The sequence below is a fragment of the Mobula birostris genome, chromosome 11 (assembly GCF_030028105.1).
Source record: "Mobula birostris isolate sMobBir1 chromosome 11, sMobBir1.hap1, whole genome shotgun sequence".
Classification (NCBI taxonomy): Eukaryota; Metazoa; Chordata; class Chondrichthyes; order Myliobatiformes; family Myliobatidae; genus Mobula; species Mobula birostris.
The window spans coordinates 33635530-33658217 of NC_092380.1; the positions used below are offsets into that span (position 1 = coordinate 33635530).

General features: G+C 43.1%; 1 protein-coding gene across 3 annotated transcripts in view; it reads left to right on the top strand.

Moving 5' to 3' along the window:
- LOC140205014 (transportin-3-like) overlaps positions 1–22688 on the top strand; it is a 96065-nt gene that overhangs the window by 15990 nt on the left and 57387 nt on the right. For all 3 annotated transcript variants that reach the window (XR_011887731.1, XR_011887732.1, XM_072272073.1), the window contains exons 4-12: positions 86–159; positions 1510–1666; positions 7561–7704; positions 11472–11647; positions 14547–14685; positions 17895–18041; positions 19061–19168; positions 19477–19568; positions 21176–21315. Coding sequence is in view for 1 of the 3 variants with exons in the window: in XM_072272073.1 (XP_072128174.1) it covers positions 86–159; positions 1510–1666; positions 7561–7704; positions 11472–11647; positions 14547–14685; positions 17895–18041; positions 19061–19168; positions 19477–19568; positions 21176–21315 (1177 nt within the window). In the remaining 2 variants the exon portion in view is untranslated. The remainder of the gene's footprint in view (positions 1–85; positions 160–1509; positions 1667–7560; positions 7705–11471; positions 11648–14546; positions 14686–17894; positions 18042–19060; positions 19169–19476; positions 19569–21175; positions 21316–22688) is intronic.

Here is a 22688-nt window from a genome sequence, read left to right on the forward strand (position 1 = left end):
TCTGCTATCAATTAACCCCAAAATTTCTGTCGTGCTGTTTTTATAACGGTAATTCCTCACATTTTTTTTCCGCTTTGGATCATAGCTGGCTCTCGCTGTTGCAGACCTTGCCATACAGATGACATCGTGGAAGAGCTGTGTCCAGACACTAATTGAGAAGTGAGTATTGCCTTTACACTCAGTGGTAGCAACGCAAAGCGTAAAAGTATACAGGCATGGTCAAGAGGTTCAGTTGTTGTCAGACATCATCAGAATAGGAAAGAAATGTTATCTAAGTGACCTTGAGTGTGGAATGATTGTTGGTGCCAGGCAACAGTTCGAGTATCTCAGAAACTGCTGATCTCTTGGGATTTTCACACACAACAGTCTCTAAAGTTTACAGAGAGTGGTGCGAAAAACAGAAAAATGTCCAGTGAGCGGTAGTTCTGTGGGTGAAAATACCTTGTTAATGAGAGCGGTCAGTGGAAAATATCCAGATTGGTTCAAGCTGACAGGAAGGCGACAGTAACTGAAATCACAAAGCGTTACAATGCGTAGAAAAACATCTCTAAACACACAAGTTGATGGACTACGAATATACACTCAGTAGACAGTTTATTTGGTGTGGGGGTACCTAATACAGTGGCCACCAAGTATATTGGGGACATGCCTTCCGCTGCTGGTTGCTAGTATTTCATTATATTTCCTCGCGTTAGGCATCTGAAATGTATGAACAGGGAGCCTTCTCTTGATCTATTAATTGCTCAGTTTACTGGTACCGACTAAATCTGAACTACTGTCCATTTATTAATAGTAGGTGTCACTGAAGATGGCTTTCAGAACATGAAATATCCTATATCTTGATCAAGTATGTCAGCTTGTAACACTCAGCATATTGTCCTGTCAACCAGCGGTGTTTTAGATAGAGGAAGGCATCTCCAAAATACCCCAGCATTCTTTTCCCCTAATCTTGATATTTTCACCCCCTAGGAAATTGTAATATTTTTATTTCCTTTCTTGTAAGTTCCTGGGCAGGAAATGGAAGTTCAGTCAAGACCCTTCTGTATCTGCAAAGATTAAGCTTGTCAACAGCTTCCATTGATATTACTTTTTTAAGATGGGAAAACGTCCCCAGTCATCTCACCAAGACTTGAGAAAAATGGAAGAGATTTGGAGAGCTATCTACAGTCCCAACCAGCATCTTGGAGCTCTCAAGTATTAGCAAGAGACCCTAAGTATTTCCAGTACTTCCTCCTGCTCTTGTTTGTCTCCATGTTATTGTTGGTTTATGGAACTGTGACCACTAGGAAGGGAACAGAGAAATTTGTATGAGTGCTTTGTGAAGGGACTAGAGGTTGGCAGTGGGGGAAACACTTAGCTTCGTGCCGGATTGAAATCCAGTTCTTGAAACAGGATGCCTCTAACGCTCCAGACAGATTCAAATTCACTTCCAAGTTTCATCTTACTGGGTTTGGATGTCATGTGTTACTTTTGGGTGATTAATCTCACTCTTTGTGCTGTCTGCCCCAGGTATGGCAATGATGAATCTGCTCTACCGTTCCTGCTGGAGATTCTAACTGTCCTCCCGGAGGAGGTTCATAGTCGCTCATTGCGAATTGGTACTAATCGAAGGACAGAGGTCATTGAGGACTTGGCGTACCATGCCAGCCTGGTGATCGGCTTATTGGTAATTCATTGTGGGCATGGAATCTCATTTTGTGTGTGTTGGGTTTTCTTGTGTATATTTATAAGACCATATGACATAGGGGTAGAATTAGACCATTCAGCCTATCGAGTCTGTTCCACCATTCAATCGTGGCCAAGTTATTTTCCCTCTCAACACATTCTTCTGCCTTCTCCATGTAACCTTTGACACCCTTATTGATCAAGAGCCTATCCTAAGCTTTAAATGTACCCAAAGATTTTGCCTCCACAGCTGTCTGTGGCAATGAATTACACAGATTCATCACCCTCTGGCTAAAGAAGTTCCTCATCTCTGTTCTAATGGGACATCCTTTTATTCTGAGGGTGTGCCCCCAGTCCGAGACTCACTCACCATTGCCACGGTAGCATAGCGGTTAGCGTTACACTATTATAACTCTGGGTGTTGGAGTTGGGATTTCCGTCCTAGCATCCACGGTAAGGAGTTTGTATGTCCTTACTGTGGAATTTGTGCGTTTTCTCTGACAGTCCAAAGACCTACCAGTCAGTAGGTTAATTGGTTATTGTAGTTTGTCCCGTGAATAGGCTAGGGTTAAATTAAGATTTACTGATGGTGCGTCTTGGAAGGGCTGGTAGGGCCTTTCTCCGCACTGTATCTCCAAAATATTGGAAACATCCTCTCCACGTCCACTCTATCCAGGCCTTTCAATATTCAGTTGCTAAATGGCATTGTTGCTAGATCAATAGTTCCAGCCTCGATTTGGAGGAGGGTTAAACCTCCTTTCTGGAGCATGCCAGAGACTGCACCTGCCACAGTAAGGAGAGCCTCACTCAAAATCTGCCAGTCGTAGCAACTACTTGGGAATGCTTGATTCTGACACTGATGGAAAAAAAATGTTTAGCACCCCATTACTGACTACACTACAGATTTTAATTAAACCTAACTAAAGCCAAAAGGCATTACAAAACAAATCATTATACAATCAATTTAAAAGAAATATTAGCACAGCTCCTGCACAAATGCTGGGAAATACTCTAACAATGATACATTACAAATGGAAGCATATGGTTATTATGTAGGCCAAAAGGAAATTAGTTTAGTTGGACAGCACACAAAATACTAGAGGTGTATGTACAAATGTGTTGAAATCTGCACTGTTCGGAATTGTTTCAGAAATTTAAAACAGTACAATCCAGGCCTTTTGGCCCATGATATTGTGCTGATCTTTTAACCTGTCCAATGACCAATCTAACCCTTCTCTACCACATCATTTTTCTTTCATACACGTGGCTGTTCAAGAGTCTCTCAAAATGTGCTCCTACCACCTCCCCTGGCAGCTCATTCTGCATACCCACCACTTCTGCAGAATCATGGAAGCAGAAGCCTTAGTCAGTTGCCATTCAACGCTGGTTCCAGTAACCCATTCTGTAGATTTTAAAGCAGGTCCTTGATCATGCATCTCTCTACCCGGTGATGCTCCAAAACTTTAGCTTAAGCCAAACCTCTAGAGTGATCAGAAAAGGCTGAAGATCAGTCAGCTTCTGTTCATCCTCAACGTTAATCTGCTCCATCGGGAATGAACTTAAAAACAGAATTTACAAAGGGTTTTTTTTTTTAAAAAGGTGTAAAGCAGCATTGATTGCATATTTGCATGGTCTATGTTTTGTAATATCTCTGGGCCAGCTGTATCTGCAGATGTTTCAACAGCTTCCATTATATTTCAATATGGAATTGCAATGGCAAGCATTGGTGGATATGCAATGGCAAGCATTTAAAGGTTGCATGGATGAACTACAACAATTGTTCATCCCAGTTTGGCACCCGTGGCTGACAAGAGAAATTAGGGATAGTATCAATTCCAAAGAAGAAGCATACAAATTAGCCAGAAAAAGTGGCTCACCTGAGGACTGGGAGAAATTCAGAGTTCAGCAGAGGAGGACAAAGAGCTTAATTAGGAAGGGGAAAAAAGATTATGAGAGAAAACTGGCAGGGAACATAAAAACTGACTGTAAAAGCTTTTATAGATATGTAAAAAGGAAAAGACTGGTAAAGACAAATGTAGGTCCCCTACAGACAGAAACAGGTGAATTGATTATGGGGAGCAAGGACATGGCAGACCAATTGAATAATTACTTTGGTTCTGTCTTCACTAAGGAGGACATAAATAATCTTCCAGAAATAGTAGGGGACAGAGGGTCCAGTGAGATGGAGGAACTGAGCGAAATACATGTTAGTAGGGACGTGGTGTTAGGTAAATTGAAGGGATTGAAGGCAGATAAATCCCCAGGGCCAGATGGTCTGCATCCCAGAGTGCTTAAGGAAGTAGCCCAAGAAATAGTGGATGCATTAGTGGTAATTTTTCAAAACTCGTTAGATTCTGGACTAGTTCCTGAGGATTGGAGGGTGGCTAATGTAACCCCACTTTTTAAAAAAGGAGGGAGAGAGAAACCAGGGAATTATAGACCGGTTAGCCTAACGTCGGTGGTGGGGAAACTGCTGGAGTCAGTTATCAAAGATGTGATAACAGCACATTTGGAAAGCGGTGAAATCATCGGACAAAGTCAGCATGGATTTGTGAAAGGAAAATCATGTCTGACGAATCTCATAGAATTTTTTGAGGTTGTAACTAGTAGAGTGGATAGAGGAAAACCAGTGGATGTGGTATATTTGGATTTTCAAAAGGCTTTTGACAAGGTCCCACACAGGAGATTAGTGTGCAAACTTAAAGCACACAGTATTGGGGGTAGGGTATTGATGTGGATGGAGAATTGATTAGCAGACAGAAAGCAAAGAGTGGGAATAAACGGGACCTTTTCAGAATGGCAGGCAGCGACTAGTGGGGTACCGCAAGGCTCAGTGCTGGGACCGCAGTTGTTTACAATATATATTAATGACTTGGATGAGGGAATTAAATGCAACATCTCCAAGTTTGCGGATGACACGAAGCTGGGTGGCAGTGTTAGCTGTGAGGAGGATGCTAGGAGGATGCAGAGTGACTTGGATAGGTTGAGTGAGTGGGCAAATTCATGGCAGATGCAATTTAATGTGGATAAGTGTGAAGTTATCCACTTTGGTGGCAAAAATAGGAAAACAGATTATTATCTGAATGGTGGCCGATTAGGAAAAGGGGAGGTGCAGCGAGACCTGGGTGTCATTATACACCAGTCATTGAAAGTGGGCATGCAGGTACAGCAGGCGGTGAAAAAGGCGAATGGTATGCTGGCATCTATAGCGAGAGGATTCGAGTACAGGAGCAGGGAGGTACTACTGCAGTTGTATAAGGCCTTGGTGAGACCACACCTGGAGTATTGTGTGCAGTTTTGGTCCCCTAATCTGAGGAAAGACATCCTTGCCATAGAGGGAGTACAAAGAAGGTTCACCAGATTGATTCCTGGGATGGCAGAACTTTCATATGAAGAAAGACTGGATGAACTGGGCTTGTACTCGTTGGAATTTAGAAGATTGAGGGGGGATCTGATTGAAATGTATAAAATCCTAAAAGGATTGGACAAGCTAGATGCAGGAAGATTGTTCCCGATGTTGGGGAAGTCCAGAACGAGGGGTCACAGTTTGAGGATAAAGGGGAAGCCTTTTAGGACTGAGATTAGGAAAAACTTCTTCACACAGAGAGTGGTGAATCTGTGGAATTCTCTGCCACAGGAAACAGTTGAGGCCAGTTCATTGGCTATATTTAAGAGGGAGTTAGATATGGCCCTTGTGGCTACGGGGATCAGGGGGTATGGAGGGAAGGCTGGGGCAGGGTTCTGAGTTGGATGATCAGCCATGATCATAATAAGTGGTGGTGCAGGCTCGAAGGGCTGAATGGCCTACTCCTGCACCTATTTTCTATGTTTCTATTTTTGTGATGAAACATTCCCAGGCTTCACACCAACCAAGGCCTGGATTAAATTGGGGGGTGGGATTCAATTAAAGAGGCTAGGCATGAGGAGGTTAGTTCACAACAGGGGGATGGGAACCAGTGCAGAGAGACAGAGGGGTGTAAAGTGAGGGTAGAAGCAAAAAGTACTAAGGAGAAAAGTAAAAGTGGCAGGCCGACAAATCCAGGGCAAGCATTAAAAAGGGCCACTTTTCAACATAATTGTATAAGGGCTAAGAGAGTTGTAAAAGAGCGCCTGAAGGCTTTGTGTGTCAATGCAAGGAGCATTCGTAATAAGGTGGATGAATTGAAAGTGCAGATTGCTATTAATGATTATGATATAGTTGGGATCACAGAGACATGGCTCCAGGGTGACCAAGGATGGGAGCTCAACGTTCAGGGATATTCAATATTCAGGAGGGATAGACATGAAGGAAGGGAAGGCTGGGGCGGGGTTCTGAGTTGGATGATCAGCCATGATCATAATAAATGGCAGTGCAGGCTCGAAGGGCCGAATGGCCTACCCCTGCACCTATTTTCTATGTTTCTATGTTTAAATAGACAAGGATCCAGAAGAGGACTGGGAATACACGGGAGACTTGTGAACACTCCAGATAATAAACATGAGATTCTGCAGGTGCTAGACCACTAGGAAATGAACAGAGAAGCAATTGTGTGATTTGTGAATGAGTCAACAGGTTGGCAGTGGGGAGAAGCTTGCTTAATGCACTGGATTCAAATCCAGGCCTCGAAAGGATTTGAATTTTATTCCCTCTTTATTGGGTGGGATAATGTTTTATAATTCAGTCATTAGTGAGGACCGTAACAAGAGCTTGATGGTGGGGAGGTGGGTGCAGGGTGTACTTGATGTTGGAAAGAAAGTTATATCCACCTGGTCAGTACCATTTTAACCTCACCCATAATTTGACATGCCTCCCCTTGGCACTGTGCAGTCTCATCCGCACCCTTTGTGTAGAATCTATACCTATTGGCATAATAGCATTTTCACTTTACCCTGACTGTGGCTGTGCTTTCTCACTTAACTTCCAGCACAGTCTGTATGTACTTGATATAATCTCAAACACATTGTAGTTAGATCCCACCACCAAGTACGTCTCTCCCTCTCACCGCCACTTTCTGCCTTCCGCAAGGATCGTTCCCTACGCATCTTCCTTGTCCATTCATTCCTCCCCACTGATCTCCCTCCCAACACTTATCCTTACAAGCAAAACAAATGCTACATCTGCCCCTACACCCTTCCCACACTATAATTCAGCGCCCCAAGCAGTCCTTCTTGGTGAGGCGACACTTCACCTGTGAGTCTTTTGGGGTCATCTTCTGTATCCAGTGCTCCCGGTGCAGTCTCCTGTATATCGGTGAGACCAGATGTAGCTTGGGAGGCTGCTTTGCTGAGCATCTACACTCTGCCAGAAAAATCGGGATCTCCCAGTGGCCACCCATTTTAATTCCACTTCCCATTCCCATTCTGACATGGCAGTCTATGGCCTGCTCAATTGTTGCGATGAGGTCACACTCAGGTTGGAGGAGCAACACCTTGTGCTCTGTCTGGGTAGCCTCCAACCTGATGGCCTAGACGTCGATGTCTCAAACTTCTGGTAACGCCTTTCCCACTACATCATTCTTCATTCCAATTTACCTCTCTCCTTAACTCCATACCTGCCCTTCACCTTCTGGTGCTCATTCCCCCTTCCTTTTCTCTTGTTTGCAGTAGATGATGCAGAAGGCTAGCTGCCAATGTTTAGAGTTGTACAGATACAGCACAGAAACATGCTCTTCAACTCACTGAGTCTGTGTCAGCCATCAAACACTATTTACACCAATACTGTGTTGGTTGCATTCAGTCATTTGCTTAATAATGTCAGATCGATGTAACTTATCACAAACCAGGGTATTATAATTTTTTTTTTTTACCCTTCCTACGTTTTTGTCAGGGAGCTCTTTAAGGTGTCAGCTGGTCTGTGGCTTTTATGTTGTCATGTGTCATTGAGAAACTTGACTCATTACCCTGTAAATTCTCCAGACAGCCTACATGGAACGTTGCAGCCATGATGAGAAGTTGGTGATAAAGGTTTTCCGATGTCTGATGAGCTGGATTAACCTGGGCATCCTGCATACCGACCACATCGCCAACAGCCAGCTGCTGGTAGCCCTCTTCCAGGTCCTTGTAAGTATCAGTTAAGCAGCTTTGATGTCATCCCAGCATTGGTCTATGCATGAATCCAGTGTAATGAAGGACACTTCTAGCATCAGCACAACCTCTACCTCCTTTACCCTAACAGTGTTCACTACATTTCTCTAGTCTGACTTCTGCTAGATGTTGTTCTATGGACAGCAGTGCCTAAAATTTCCCCTTGAAATATAGTGGATTCTGGTTAATTGGGACCAGTACATTTTGGCCCAGTTAAGCAGCTGCTGTTAGTTAGTACAATACAGCGTATTTCCTTGATCTTCTTTGAAATAGCATAGAGGATCTGTTATGTCTACTTGGAGGGGAGGGTGGGGGACAAATAGGGGCTTAGTTTAATATCTCATTTATTCATGATATGTTGGGCTACAGTGTTTAATACTACTATGTCTTAGACTTGAACCTTTAGTTACTAGTAGTCTTACATTTACTAAAATGACAATTTTCAATGCACCAGTCCTGCTTACCTATCTGGTGCCACCTGCTGGCTAATGAATGTATGTCCATTGGAAGAGGATTAAACTAAACTTAAGGTAGCTGTGCATGTTCAGGTAGCTAATGAATAATTAGAGACTAGAGAAGCATGGGGAGTGGGGGAGTGTTGTTTTGGTGCAGGGGAGGGAAGTGGCCAAAGTGAAAAATTTGGCTGACCAGAGAGAGCATTCTTGTGTCTGCACTTCAGCATTATAATTGTCAAGGAAACCCTTTGGGATGTGCTGAGGTTATGGAAGTGTTAACAGGGATGTAGTCATCAGTCCCAGTGAGTTGAGGGACTGCTCTCTACCTAATGAATCTGTTCCTGGTCATAAACTGCACTAAACTGCACACTCTTCACACAATTTGGGTGGTTACCACGGTCAGTGGACAGTATCACAGACCTTTTGCTTTTTTTTTGCCATGTGCACTAATATTCTTAGTTCCTCTGTTCCAAAATAGCAAAATGAACCAAAATAGCAGCATTACGGCTGTAAGTAAGCTCAGCCAATGCCACACGGACTAGGATCACGCCTGAGACTTTCTTTCTGCTCTGAGTGACACAAAGCTGCATTGTCAGTTTAGCTTTCTGACAGGTCCAGATTATTTTCTGTCAGCAATTCCTTTTCAGGTGACATTGTATGCTTTTTGTTCTGCCAACCTGGGAAACATGCCATTGCCATCATAGTACCTTTGCCTGCCCTCTCTAATGTTTAATACCTGTGAGTTGTATTCGTGCTTCCATTTAATTGTGTTCTCATTGCTGCTGATATATGGAGCTTACATCTCAGGGGTTTGATAGGAAACATAATTTCAGAGTATAATACTGTGCAGAAGTCTTGGGCTTGTGTGTGTGTGTGTGTGTGTGTGTGTGTGTGTGTGAAGAGTAAGACTTTTGCACAGTACTGTAGCAATTGCATGTATTGATCTGTACTGCAAAAAAAAAACAAATTTCACAATGTGAGTGATGATAAACCTAATTCTGGTGAGTCTTTATTGTGGACTGCGAGTGGGATGGCATCAGGGAGAGGGGAGTCATGGTTTGGAGAGGGGAGGGAGCAGGAGGCACCAGAGAGACATTCTATAATTGTTTGGAATGTCTCGGGACTGGGTGTGTCTGCACCTGTGCTACCCCCACCTTGGTACTCCTCTCTGCTACCTGTCCCACACCTCCCCTCTGGCACTCACCATTCCTTCGCTCCTGCTAGATAAAAATATTTGTCTAAGATTTTCACAAGATATTTTATATCCTTTGTTTGCACTTAAATTGAGCAAGGCATTGATTGTCATTATTGTTGGAAGGCATAGGGAAAAGAGGAAGGTGTTAATCAGAGTCGGGTTTATTATCACTGATGTCATGAAATTTGCTTTGTGGTAGCACTGCAAGGCCCAATACAATGTAAAAGGGGAATAAGAAAGTAGAGTTCATGGGTTCAAAGACCCCATGAGCACTACCTCTCTTATCCTCTTTCTGGTGACGGGAAGAAGCTATTCCTAAAATCTTCAGTGTGGGTATTCAGGTTCCTGTGCCACCTTCCTGATGGTACTAGTGCAAAGAGGGCATGTCCCAGACTGTGAGACCCTATAGAGATAGATACTACCTTCTTGATTCACCATCTTTTGGATGGCCTCTGTGGTGGGGAGGATTGTCCCTATGAAGTCCTCTGCAGCCACTTTCAGTGAATTGAATTGACTTTATTTCTTACATCCTTCACATACACGGGGAGTAAAAATCTTTACGTTACATCTCCGTCTAAATGTGCAATCATAATAATTTATAATAAATATAACAATCAGTGTAACATGGAGTACACTCAAATCAGCGTGAGTTGATCAGTCTGGTGGAAGAAGCTGTCCCAGAGCCTGTTGGTCCTGGCTTTTATGCTGCGGTATCATTTCCTAGATGATAGCAGTTGGAATAGATTGTGATTGGGGTGACTTGGGTCCCCAATGATCCTTAGGTCCTTTTTACACACCTGTCTTTATAAATGTCCTGAATCATGGAACGTTCACAACTACAGATGCGCTGGGCTGTCCGCACCACTCTCTGCAGAATCCTGCAATTAAGGGAGGTATAGTTCTCATACCAGGCAGTGATGCAGCCAGTCAGGATGCTCTCAATTGTGCCCCTGTAGAAAGCTCTTAGGATTTGGGGGCCCATACCAAACTTCCTCAACTGTCTGAGGTGAAAGAGGCGCTGTTGTGCCTTTTACACCACACAGCTGGTATGTACAGACCACATGAGGTCCTCGGTGATATGGATGCCAAGGAACTTGAAGCTGTTTACCCTCTCAACCCCAGATCCATTGATGTCAATAGGAGTTAGCCTGTCTCCATTCCTCCTGTAATCCACAACCAGCTGCTTTGTTTTTGCAACATTGAGGGAGAGGTTGTTCTCTTGACACCGTGTCAGAGAGATGACGTCTTCCTTGTAGGCCACCTCATTATTTTTTGAGATTAAGCCAATCAATGTATTGTTGTTGGCAAATTTAATTAGCAGATTAAAGCTGTGGGTGGCAACACAGTCATGGGCACACAGGAGTAAACGAGGGGACTTAGTACACAGCCCTAGAGACACCATGCCAGGCAGAGATGCAACCAGGCAGAATGCTCTCCATGACATTGGTAGAAGTTTGCTAGAGTGATGATATCACTGGTCAGTTGAATAGTTAATCCTATTCCAGTGGCCGGTATACATCTACCAAATGAACAAGGTAGAATTTCTCAGAAAATAATAAAATGGTATCTGAGTAAAGAGTCTCCATTTGAACATTAGCTCCAGAGGCTTTAATGTAGTTAGTGAAACACGAAAGTCATTCAGATTAGAAGAATTCTGGTTCACTGTCTGATTAACTGGTCCCACTTTTCCTGCAATTCCCTAATTCATGCAGAAGTATGTGTGCTGTGTAAATACTGGACATATTCAGTATGGAGCTGGTTTTCTGGTGACCTCCCATGAGTTCAAATAAAAATTGACCTCTTGAATTGCATGCCAGCATCAGGGCACAAGGCCTGAGAGGGAATGAGGAGGGTGGAAAACTAATAGTTTGAGCTTGTTTCGTATTTTCTAACCTTTTTAAGTGTTTGTGCCTTTGAAGGGTGAACTTTGCAGCCACTGGGTTGACTTGGTACACTTAACGGAGGTTGACTTGGGATATGGATAATATTTAGCTAAACATCCATCTTTGTGTGAGTGGGATTTAATACTGAAGAGAAATGTGGTGCAACAGGTAATCAGAAATGCTGTAAGATCAACTGTTCTTGTATTTCAGAGGCATAACCAGACATCCTCAAATCTGCATGAGGTGGCTAGTGATTGTGTCTGTGCTGCCCTCTATGCTGTTGAAGGCTTGCAGGAGAGTCTACGCCTGGCACTGCAGTTGCAAGAAGGAGTGTTGGCACTTGAGGACGCTTACCACAATGCGGTTGCCTGTGAGGATATGGACAAGTAAGTATTGACCAGCTTGTCTATTCCATGGCGTGAGAATACCAATCATTTGTGTATGCAATGGCATTGAAAATAGTTTTGTGGTAGATTCCTTGAGTGTTCCACTGGTTAATGAGATGGCTACTCTCCTACTTGATCCTGGTCTGTACAAGGTTACCTGACCTTTTCAGCCAGTAAGTTGAGGGCAGAGCCAGACTTACAATAGATACGCTTAGGTGATAGTATTAAAATAGTGAAGTGGTTTTGAAAAGAAAGTAAGAGTCTAGTTAAAAAGAATATATAAGCTATTTTGTGCACTCCTCAAGAAGATTTGATTCTTCATCAAAATGACATGAGTACGTATGGTCATATCATTTCTTAAAGCTATAACTCGAAATTTTCTAGATCTGCTAAAGAGCCAACAGATCTGTAGTTAATGCAGTTAACATCGATCTGGGTCTCATCACCCTGGCTGCCTTGGTACATGTGTTAGGATACCCTTTGTCAATTCCAGTTCAGTCTTCAATGCAGTCATCCTTGAACATCAGCAAGAGAAACTCCCCACATTTAACGGGCCAGGTTCCATCTGCAGGTGGATCGGAAACTTCTTCCCTAAAAAGAGACAGTATGTATGACTTGGCACGCATTACTCCATATTATCGCTCATCAACACTGGTGAGCTGGAGGAGTGTGTTCTCTTCCTTCCCCTGGGTGGGTTACTGGGTTGAGGTGTTTATCATCCTTGCTGCTTGGATAAAGTAACTGTTTTTGAGTCTGGTGGTCCTGGTGTGGATGCTAGTATCCTTCCTGATGGGAGTGGGACAAACAGGCCATGGGCAGAGTGTGTGGGATCATTCATGATGTTACTGACCCTTTCCTGGCACCTTTCTATGTATATGTCCTGGGTGGCAGGTAGGCTGGTGCCAGTAATGCATTGGGTCTTACTGTCTGCCACAGTGCAGCTTCCGTACCATGCAGTATGTTCGAATGCTGTCTACTGTGCATCTGTAGACTGTCATTAGTACTGATGTACATGGTCCAGCTCTCTTCAGCCTCCTCAGAAAGTAGAGAAGTTTGTGAAGAGGTAACATCACAAGACATAGGAGCAGAATTAGGCCATTTGGCCTGTTGAGTTTGCTCTGTCATTCCATCATGGCTAATTTATTATCCTTCTCAATCCTATTCTCCTGCCTTCTCTCTGTAAACTTTGACACCCTGACTATTCAAGAAACTAGCGACCTCTGCTTTAAATATACTCAGTGATTTGGCCTCTACCTCCACCTATGGTAATGAATTCCACAAATTCACTACCCTCCAGCCAAAGAAATTGCTCCTCATCTCTGTTATAGATGGTTGTCCCTCTATTCTGAAATTGTGCTGTCTGGTCCTAGACTCGCATGCTATAGGAAGCATCTTCTTCACACCACTCCAAGCCTTTCACTATTTGATAAGTTTCGATGAGATTTCCTCCTCATTCTTCTAAACTCCAGCAAGTACAGGCCCAGAGCCATCAAACGCTGCTCTTGTGTCACCCTTTCATTCATGGAATCATTCTTGTGGACCTGCTGTGCAGCCAGCACATCTTTTCTTAGATAAAGGGCCTAAAACTGCTCGTGTTACTCCAAGCGTGGTCTCTCCAATGCTTTATAAAGTCTCAGCATTACATCCTTTCTTTTGTATTCGAGTCCTCTCAATGTTTGCTAACATTTCTTTTGTCTTCCTTACCACTGACTCAACCTGCAAGTTAACCTTAAGGGAATCCTGTACAAGGACTGTGCATGTGGATGTACAAAGTCCAGCTCTCTTCAGCCTCAGGAAGTAGAGGTGTTGGTGAGCTTTCTTGATTGTGATCTGGACCATGAGAGGTTGTCTGAGATGTGGACTCCCAGGACTTTGAAACTGCTCGTAGTTTTCACCACTGTGCTGCCAAAGGGAAGTGGTGTGTGAGTGGTGCAGTTCTTCGGAAGTCAATAACCTCCTTTGGCTTACTGACATTGACAAAGAGGTTATTTGCCAGGCACCAAGCCTCGGGCTCTTCCACCTCTCTGCAAGTCGTTGCAATGTTGTTGGTGATGAGCCCCACCACTGCCGTGCCATCGGCGAACTTGACAGTGTATTTGCCATGTAGTCATGTGTGAGTAGAGTGTACAGCAATAGGCTCAGCACACAGCCCTGGGGCTGGCACCTGTGTTGAAGATAATTGAGAGGGAGGAGCAGTTTTGCACCCTGGCTATCTGAGCTCTGTTGTTTAGGAAGTCCAAAAGTCCAACACCTAGTTGCACTGTGGTGTATTTAGACTGAGGAGTAGGAGTTTGTTCACCAAAGTCTGTGAGACAATAGTGTTGAAATGAAATTCAGAAGCAGTATTCTGACATAAGTGTCCTTCAGTGATCCATTAGAGTTTGTGGACGACAGTGCTGTCATTGGACTAGTCACCAGAGGCAATGAATCCAAGTACTACCACTAATCAAACTCATGGAGGCGCACATTTCTAGTCTCCTCTCGCTCATCATCAACAACTCTACCATTAACAGCATAGTTGTAGCAGGCACATATGGTCCACAAAGCAATTTGGTCAAATGACCAGTTTCTATGCTAAAGCCTCCATGTAATTCTGTGTACTTTTATGTGGAATGGTCAGTAGAGATGATCCCATATTGTCTGGAACTAGACAAATCTGTGTTGCACTCCTGGTTATAAAGGTAAAGTTGGGGTCAGATGTTCAGTGAGGGATCACTTTAAATTATGAAACGGTGAAGGTACATTTGTGGGAACAAGCTCAGAACGTTACTCTGAATGTGACAAGTGTTGAACTTGATGAGACAGTAGCTTTATTACAACATGAAATCTTAATGGGCACAGTAGAAGCATCTTTTGTGGTAGTTCTTTCCTATAGTCTAGTGGCCTTTGTGTGTTCCAGAGCCCTGAACTACTGCCGTATTTTCACTGAGCTGGCAGAAACATTACTGGAGATGGTTATCCGCTCACCAGGCCAAGGACTGGGTGATCTTAAAACACTCAACCTCATCTTGAACTGTGTTGGACACGAGCAGTACGAGGTGAGTTCCCACCCTTTGTGTTTTGAGCAGCTGAATATGTAGCTCACGTAGGTTCACCTATTGAGTACATAAGGCAGTAAATGCCTTTGACCATTCAATAGGTTTCAATTAGGTCACCCCTCGTTCTTCTAAATTCCAGTGACTATAGGCCCAGAGCCATCAAACGCTCTCCATATGACAAGCAGTTTAGTCCTGGCATCGTCTTCTCTCTCCATCTCCATTATCTTCTAAAATAAGTGGCCCAAAACTGCTCTCAGTACTCCAGGTGAGGCCTCACCAAAGCTTTATAAAATTTCAACATTGCATCCTTGCTTTTATCCTGCAGAGAGACCTAGATAGTTTAGGGGAATGGGCAAAGAAGTGGCAAATGAAATACAGTGTTGGAACGTGTATGGCCATGCACTTTGTTGGAAGAAATGAGCAGGCAGAGTATTATTTAGGTGGGGAGAGAATTCAAAATGCAGAGATGCAAAGGGACTTGGGAGTCCTTGTGCAAGATACCCTAAAGGTTAACCTCCAGGTTGAGTCAGTTGTGAAGAAGGCCAAGGCAATGTTGGCATTCATTTCTAGAGGTATAGAATATAAGAGCAGGGATGTGATGTTGAGGCTCTACAAGGCACTCGTGAGACCACACTTGAAGTATTGTGTGCAGTTTTGGGCTCCTTATTTTAGAAAGGATATACTGATATTGGAGAGGGTTCGAGAAGATTCATGAGTATGATTCATTCCAGGAATGAAAGGGTTACGGTATGAGGAACACCTGGCAGCTCTTGGGCTATATTCCCTGGAGTTCAGGACAATGAGAGGGTATCTCATAGAAACATTCTGAATGTTAAAAGGCTTGAACAGATTTGAAATGGCAAAATTATTTCCCATGGTAGGGGATTCTAGAACAGATGTGTCCTTTTAGAACAGATGTGGAGGAAGTACTTTAGTCAGAGGGTGGTAAGTCTGTAGAATTTGTTGCCATGAGCGGCTATGGAGGCCAAGTCATTGGGTGCATTTAAGACCGAGATAGATAGATTCTTCATTAGTCAGGGCATCAGAGCGTATGGGGTGAAAGCAGGAGTGTGGGGATGACTGGAAGAATTGGATCAGCCCATGATTGAATGGTGGAGCAGACTCGATGGGCTGAATGGCCTACTATATCTTATGGTCTTGTATTCTAGTCCTCTTGAAATGAATGCTAACATCGCATTTGCCTTCCTCACAACAGACTCAACCTGCAAACTAACTTTTAGGGATTCCTGCACAAGAATTCCAAAGTTCCTTTGCACCTCAGTTTTTTTTGGTATTCCCTCTCCATTTGGAAAATAGTCAACCCTTTCATTTTCTCTATCAAACTATATGACCATACACTTCCCAGTGCTGTATTCCACTTCTTTGCCCATTCTCCTAGTCTAAGTCCTTCTGTAGCCTCCCTATTTCCTAAAATTACCTGCCCCTTCACCTATTTACGTAACGTCTGCAGACTTTGCAACAAAGCCATCAATTCCATCATCCAAATCTTTGACATATAATGTAAAAAGAATCAGTCTCAACAAAGACTCCTGTGGAACACCACTAGTTACTGGTAGCCCACCAGAAAAGATTCCCTTTATTCCCACTCTTTGCCTCCTGCCAATCAACCACTGTTTTATCCCTGCCTGAATCTTTCCATTGGCTCACAGCTTGTTAAGTAGCTTTATGTGTGGCACCTTGCCAAAGGCCTTCTGAAAATCCCAAATACACAACATCAACTGATTCTCCCTTGTCTATGCTGTTTTCTATTCAAAGAATTCCAACAGGTTTGTCAGGCAAAAAACTTCCCTTGAGGAAACCACGCTGTTTACAGCTTATTTTATCGTGTATCTCCAAGTACCCCAATACTACATCCTTAACAATAGTCTTCAACAACTTTTGATTCACTTTTTCCCAAGATAGGGAAGTCTAAAACTTGAAGGCATGGATTTAAGGTGAGAGGGTAAAGATTTAAAAGGGACCTGAAAGACAACTTCTCTTGGAGTGCAGTGAATATTTGGAGCAAGCTCCCAGTGGAAGCTGTAGAGGTGGGTGAGGTTAGATATTTGGACAGGTCTGTGAATAGAAAATGTCGGAATAGGGCTAACATAGGCAAATGGGACTAGCTCATGAACATCTTGATCAGCATGAACAATGTAGGCTGAAGGGCAGTGGGCCTTTCTGTCATGAGATCCAGGCAGACACACTGAACGTACTACTGAGAAAGCCATGATGGGATCAAAATACTGTGTGAGGAGGAGACAATAAACCTGCCGGTCTGGATGGCCATGACACTGAGGTGAAGGGTGCAGTGGCCAATGTCATTGAGTACAAAGGATTATCTGTTCAATGTCTCCTTGCTACTTGTTGGAGCTTCCTGTGTGCATGATAACTAATATGCTTCTTATAATATCAAATACACTACACAAACAGATGATATGATTAGTTAACTATTGGTCTTGTCACTAATTACACTCTAAAGCTCAAAACAATTCTATGAAATGTGACACCTTATACAGTTGTGTTTGGTTAGTGTAATGCTATTTACAATGTGAGTGACCCAGACTCAATTCCACCTCCCTCTTTGAGGAGTTTGTATATTGTCTCTGTGACTGTGGGTTTCCTCTGGTTGTCCTGGCTAGCAAGTTAATTGATCACATGGGTGTAATTGGGCAGCCTACTCTAGCTGGGCTGGGAGGGCCTGTTCCTGTGCAGTGTCTCTAAATGTATAAAAACAACAAAGCCCTGGGTGTGTGCAAGTTCTTCGGTTTTCATTTGGCAAGTGTCATTGCAATACTTAAGCCTGGGGCATAGCTCTGACTACTTAGTGTGAGACTAGCAGAGCTATGACTGAGATTTACTTAAAAAGGCAGAATCTAGAACTATGGATCAGTGTAAAAGTAAAAAGTTGTCTGTTTAAGACAGGAGGTAAAATTTTTGCGCTTGGGAAGTTGAGTATATTAAGATCTCTTCCTCAGTGTCATTGAAATCAGTTTTTAGATATCTTTCAGATAAAAATAGATTCTTAAAATAGGGGGTGAAAGTTTACAGGAACTTACAGTTGAGGTTAGTAATAGCTGTGACTTTTTATTACGGTAGGCTTGAACAGCTTATTGACTTGCTCCCATCAATGCCTATGTATAATGATGCTTCATTTAAAAATTGTCTTGCTGCTGCTTTGTCCTGATAATATTGATGTGTTTGTGCAGGTGGCGGAGATCACGTTCAATTTCTGGTACAGACTGGCGGAAACGCTCCACAAGTTGAAGGATCCCTCGGTGAATCAGATTTTCAGACCGTACTTCCAGAGACTCACTCAGTCTCTTACCTTCCACTCTCAGATGGACCCTGATCATGTAGGTCACGTGGACTTGTGCACAGTAATGCATTGGGAGTTGAAGAAGTGGCACTGATTCTTAAATAAGCCACCCTTGTCGACTCAAACCTTAAGAGTCTACAGACACTGGAATCTAGAGCAGCAGGCAGTCTACTGGAGGAACTCAGTGGGTCGAGCAGCATCTGACCCAATGCAATTTCAAACTGAAACTTTTAATAATTCCTTCCCTCCCCACGGATGCTGTCGACCCAGTGAGTTCCTCAGACTGTTTCTTGCATCCTTGTTAACTTTCTTATGATAGTGTCGTCTTTTTTTTTTGGATCATGGCGATGCTTTCAGTTTTCCATTGCTTCTGAGAGCTTGGAGAAAAAGGCATAGGACATAGGCAGTACTCATTGGTGGTGTAGGAAATACTGACCTTTTCCTTCACTAATGTGAATTCAATGTCACCAAGACTGATTAAGTTGAAGTCTCCTGCTTTCGCTAAGTTTTCGTATCAAATGACCACATTGTAGTTCCTTTTTTGATTCTGATTGAGGTGGTGTCAGGGTAGAGTCCTATTGTACCAAACTGCCATTAATTTGTCCCTGAACTTTTCTTGGGAAGAAAACTGGGAAAAATACCTCAGCAGTTCAGCGAAGGAAATGCTGCTGCTTCAATTGAGGTGGATTGTGAAGCTCCCTCTTTCATTGTGGCATGTATCTGAAGGTGCCTAATACTGATTAGTGAAAGTGAAAATGCTCTCCTGTGTAAGCGCTTTTTTGAGTGGGTGAGCTATGTATCTTTTTAGGGGGGAAAAAACTCCCCAATATCCTTTTGATTCAAGCCAATAACACAAAAAAAAAATTATAATCCAGGAGGTTAAAATGATACAAGTAGATGCACCATGTCAGGTATAGGGAGAGGAATGGTATAAATGCTGAGCTTGGGTTTGGGTTGAATTGGGGTTTTTATTTTATTTCTAAGCCCTCCTGTAATATGAGCTGTATCTTTACTTTTACACAAACCGGTGTTGCTACTGCAATGTTTCCCTAACAGGAAGGAGTTCTAGATGAGGCAGATGAGTTTTTCGAGTTCAGGCTACGGGTTTCCGACTTGTTGAAAGATGTTGTAGTCCTTATTGGTGCTTCAGAGTTTTTCCTGCAGGTGAGTAAGAATCCTCTTAACCATTTGTCATGAGGGCACAATGAACAAATCAAAGGAAGTTTTTGTTTGTGGAGGGGGGGTGGGAAGCTGGGTTTATCTATACAACAAGTTCTGTCAGTTCACTTTTTCCACTACCTACCTAACCCAGCCCATCCATGCCTACCTACAGTTAATTCCATATTCTGCCTTGTCCTTGCCCCTTGCTTGAGCAACATCCTCACATCAGTTTAAATTCTCTTTTGGTCGTTATTTTAGTTTGGCATAACTTTGGGAATGCATTTGATGACTTGGACCATGTTCTTTCCCAGTTGTATTCAACACTGAAGGAGGGCAGCCCAGCCTGGGAGGAGACAGAAGCAGTGCTCTTCATCATGACTGCATTGGTCAAAAACTTAAACCCGTGAGTGTGAATCTGTGGAGCTATTTGACATTCTGTGAATAATGTTATTGTTTAAGACTAGAGCTGTCTTTGGCTGGGACTGTATAGAAGCATAGATTTAATTTGGAATGCTTGTAAGATTAGGAATTCACTGTGTACACAATTACCTTGTTGCCCCCTCATCAGGTGACACTTTCTATATCCTTGGGTAATCAGTAGGTGATGATTTGGGCCATGTTCTTTCCCAGTTGTATTCGACACTGAAGGAGGGCGGCCCGGCCAGTTTTTAGCCATTTTGGAGCAATGATGCACAATTTGGATAGGAATTGGGGTTGTAGTGTGCAAGGGTACACAGCAGGCAGGGGAGAAAATGTCTTTTTTAAATAGATGTGGGAAATAGTTGTTTGATTTTTAGAAATGTCTTCATTATCAGCAGAATTCTGACCTTTGATATCTTTATTTAGTACTCCCAATCCAAGTCAGTTGGTGTTTTTGCCTTCTGCATGTAGCACTTATTAATTTGGAGTTTGCACTACAATCATTTCAGTTCTTCGCAGCCGATTATATTCCACATAACTCCATAAAAGTGGTTGCGTATGGAATCTGAGAAGCAGATGTGTCTTGGCAATGGGTCTGTCCCATGATCAAATTCCCTGCTAATGTTCACACTCAGGTTTGCATATGAATAGAAGCTCCTTAAATCAAGTACTGCAAAGCTTCAAGCATTGCAGAGCAACCAGGGACGGCAAACAAGTTTAAACAAGTTCCTGCAAGTTTAAATAAGAGGCAAATTTAAAAGGGGAAAATATTCTGAGACGTAAGAATGTAAATTAAGCCTAAAAGAAACGCTATGACATTAGTTGCTTGTTTTTTTAAATATTCATTCATGGGATCTTGCCATTTCTAATTGTTCCCTGAATTGTGTGACTCTCAGGACAAGAGGGGGCACGGTATAGCAGTGTAGCGGTTAGCGCATTTCCTTGCAGCACCAGTTTTCACTGATTGGGGTTCAATTCCCGCTGCTGCTGTAAGGAGTTTGTTTGTATGTTCACTTTGTGATCGGGTGAGTTTCCTCCAGGTACTCGGGTTTCCTCCCACATTCCAAAGATGTACATTTAGGATTAGTAAGTTGTAGGCATGCTATGTTGGCGCTGGAAGCAGGGGACACTTGCTCAGCACATCCTCGCTGATTTGATGCAAAAGCACAATTCACTGTATATGCGACAAGTAAAGCGAATCTTTTCAGAGCAGTTCAAAATCTATCGCAGTGAGTATGAAGTTGTGCTGGAATCCAGTTTTGGGGCACTGAAGAGCATGATTGTAGTAGATGAGGCTACATGAAATTTATAGCAGTTTTATGGTCACCATTGCTGCTATCAATTTTCTATTCCAGATTTATTATTTAATTTCCGATGTGGCAAGGGTAGAATTTGAACTCTTGTCTCTAGTTATCCAAACATCTGTATGTTAATCCACTAACTTGACCATATCTTAAAGGGGAAAAATGATTCTGTATGAATGTCTCTGAGATTTGCTGATCTGCTGGTGAGCTTTGCAGTTGTGGAAAGTCACTTTATATCTGAAGACTATTTGTTACAAGTAAAATGTTGACTTTCCTTTACATTCAGGGAAAAGGAGTTGCGGCTGGGAGATGTTGTTCAGGCAGTGATCAACCTCCCTGATAATACACACCTGGCGGTGCAGCATTCTGGAGTGCAGCTCCTGGGGGAGCTGGGAGAATACATCAACAGCAATGTGCAGTGCCTAGGTTAGTACCGATGGGTTTGGGCAGCTCCTTTTCTCCATACGAGTGACATTGTGTGTTGGTTGCATTGCCACTGACTTGCAAGCAGACTTGACCGGTCATTTGGAGGAGTACATCATATTGTAGGTCTCATATAGAGTCATAGAGAACTACAGCACAAAGACAGACCTTCTGATCCACCTAGTCCATGCTGAACTATTAATCTGTCTAGTCCCATCGACCTGCACTTAGAGTTAGACCATAGCTCTCCATACTCCTCCCATCAATGTACTTATCCAAACTTCTCTAACTTTTCAATCAAACATGCATTCATCGCTTCCACTGGCGGCTCATTTCACATTCTCACAACCCTCTGAATGATGAAGTTCCCCCTCGTGTTCCCCTTAAACATTTCACCTTTCATCCTTAACCCATGACCTCTAATTCTGGGCTCACCCAAGCTCAGTGGGGGGAAAAGTCCCTTTGCATTTACCCTATCTATACCCCTCATAATTTTGAATACCCCTATCAAATCTCCCCTCAATCTTCAAAGTCTGCGTGTGTTTGCCCCATCTGTGCCCCTTTTGCATTCTGCTCTTCGGCTCTAGCCTATGTTAATCTGATTCTACAAAATCAGCCTTTAATTTATTGCAAACAGGTACATAAATGGGTCTGTCCTTTTGATTCAGTCCGTAAAGCAGCTCTGAAAGTTCCCATGGTTCCCGCTCTGCACATTTTTCTCCATGGTTTTGCATTCCCTCAAAACCATTGCCATCCAATTTAAAACAGTAGGCCATGAAGACAAGGTTCAATAATTGATTTACAGATTAATTGGGGCTTGGCCTCTAGGCTCAAAGAAAATTAAGCAAGTCTCCTCTCCTGTTTGTTATTCGTAAGACGTCGGAGCAGCATTAGGCCATTTGGCTGATAGTCTACTCCACCATTCAATCATGACTGGTGCTGTTCTCCCCCCTCCTCAACTCCATTCTCTGACTTTCTCCCCGTAACCTTTGATTGCGTGTCCAATCAAGAACCCATCGATTTCTGCCTTAAATACACCCAATGACCTGGCCTCCATAACTACCTATGGTAACAAATTCCATAAATTCACCACCCTCTGGTGAAAGAAATTTCTCTGCATCTCTATTATACATGGATGCCCCTCTATCCTGAGGCTGTGCCCTCTTGTCCTAAACTCCCCCACCAGGGGGGAAACATCCTTTCCACAACTACTGTTTAGGCCTTTCAACATTCGAAAGGTTTCAATGAGATCCCTTTCATCCTTCTAAATTCCAGCGATTACAGACCCAGAGTTATCAAGGGAATTGCTTTTGTGCATTCCAAGGTGAGAATTGGTGGAGGTCCCTCTGCTAATCTCAAGGCCCATTGCTGAGTGA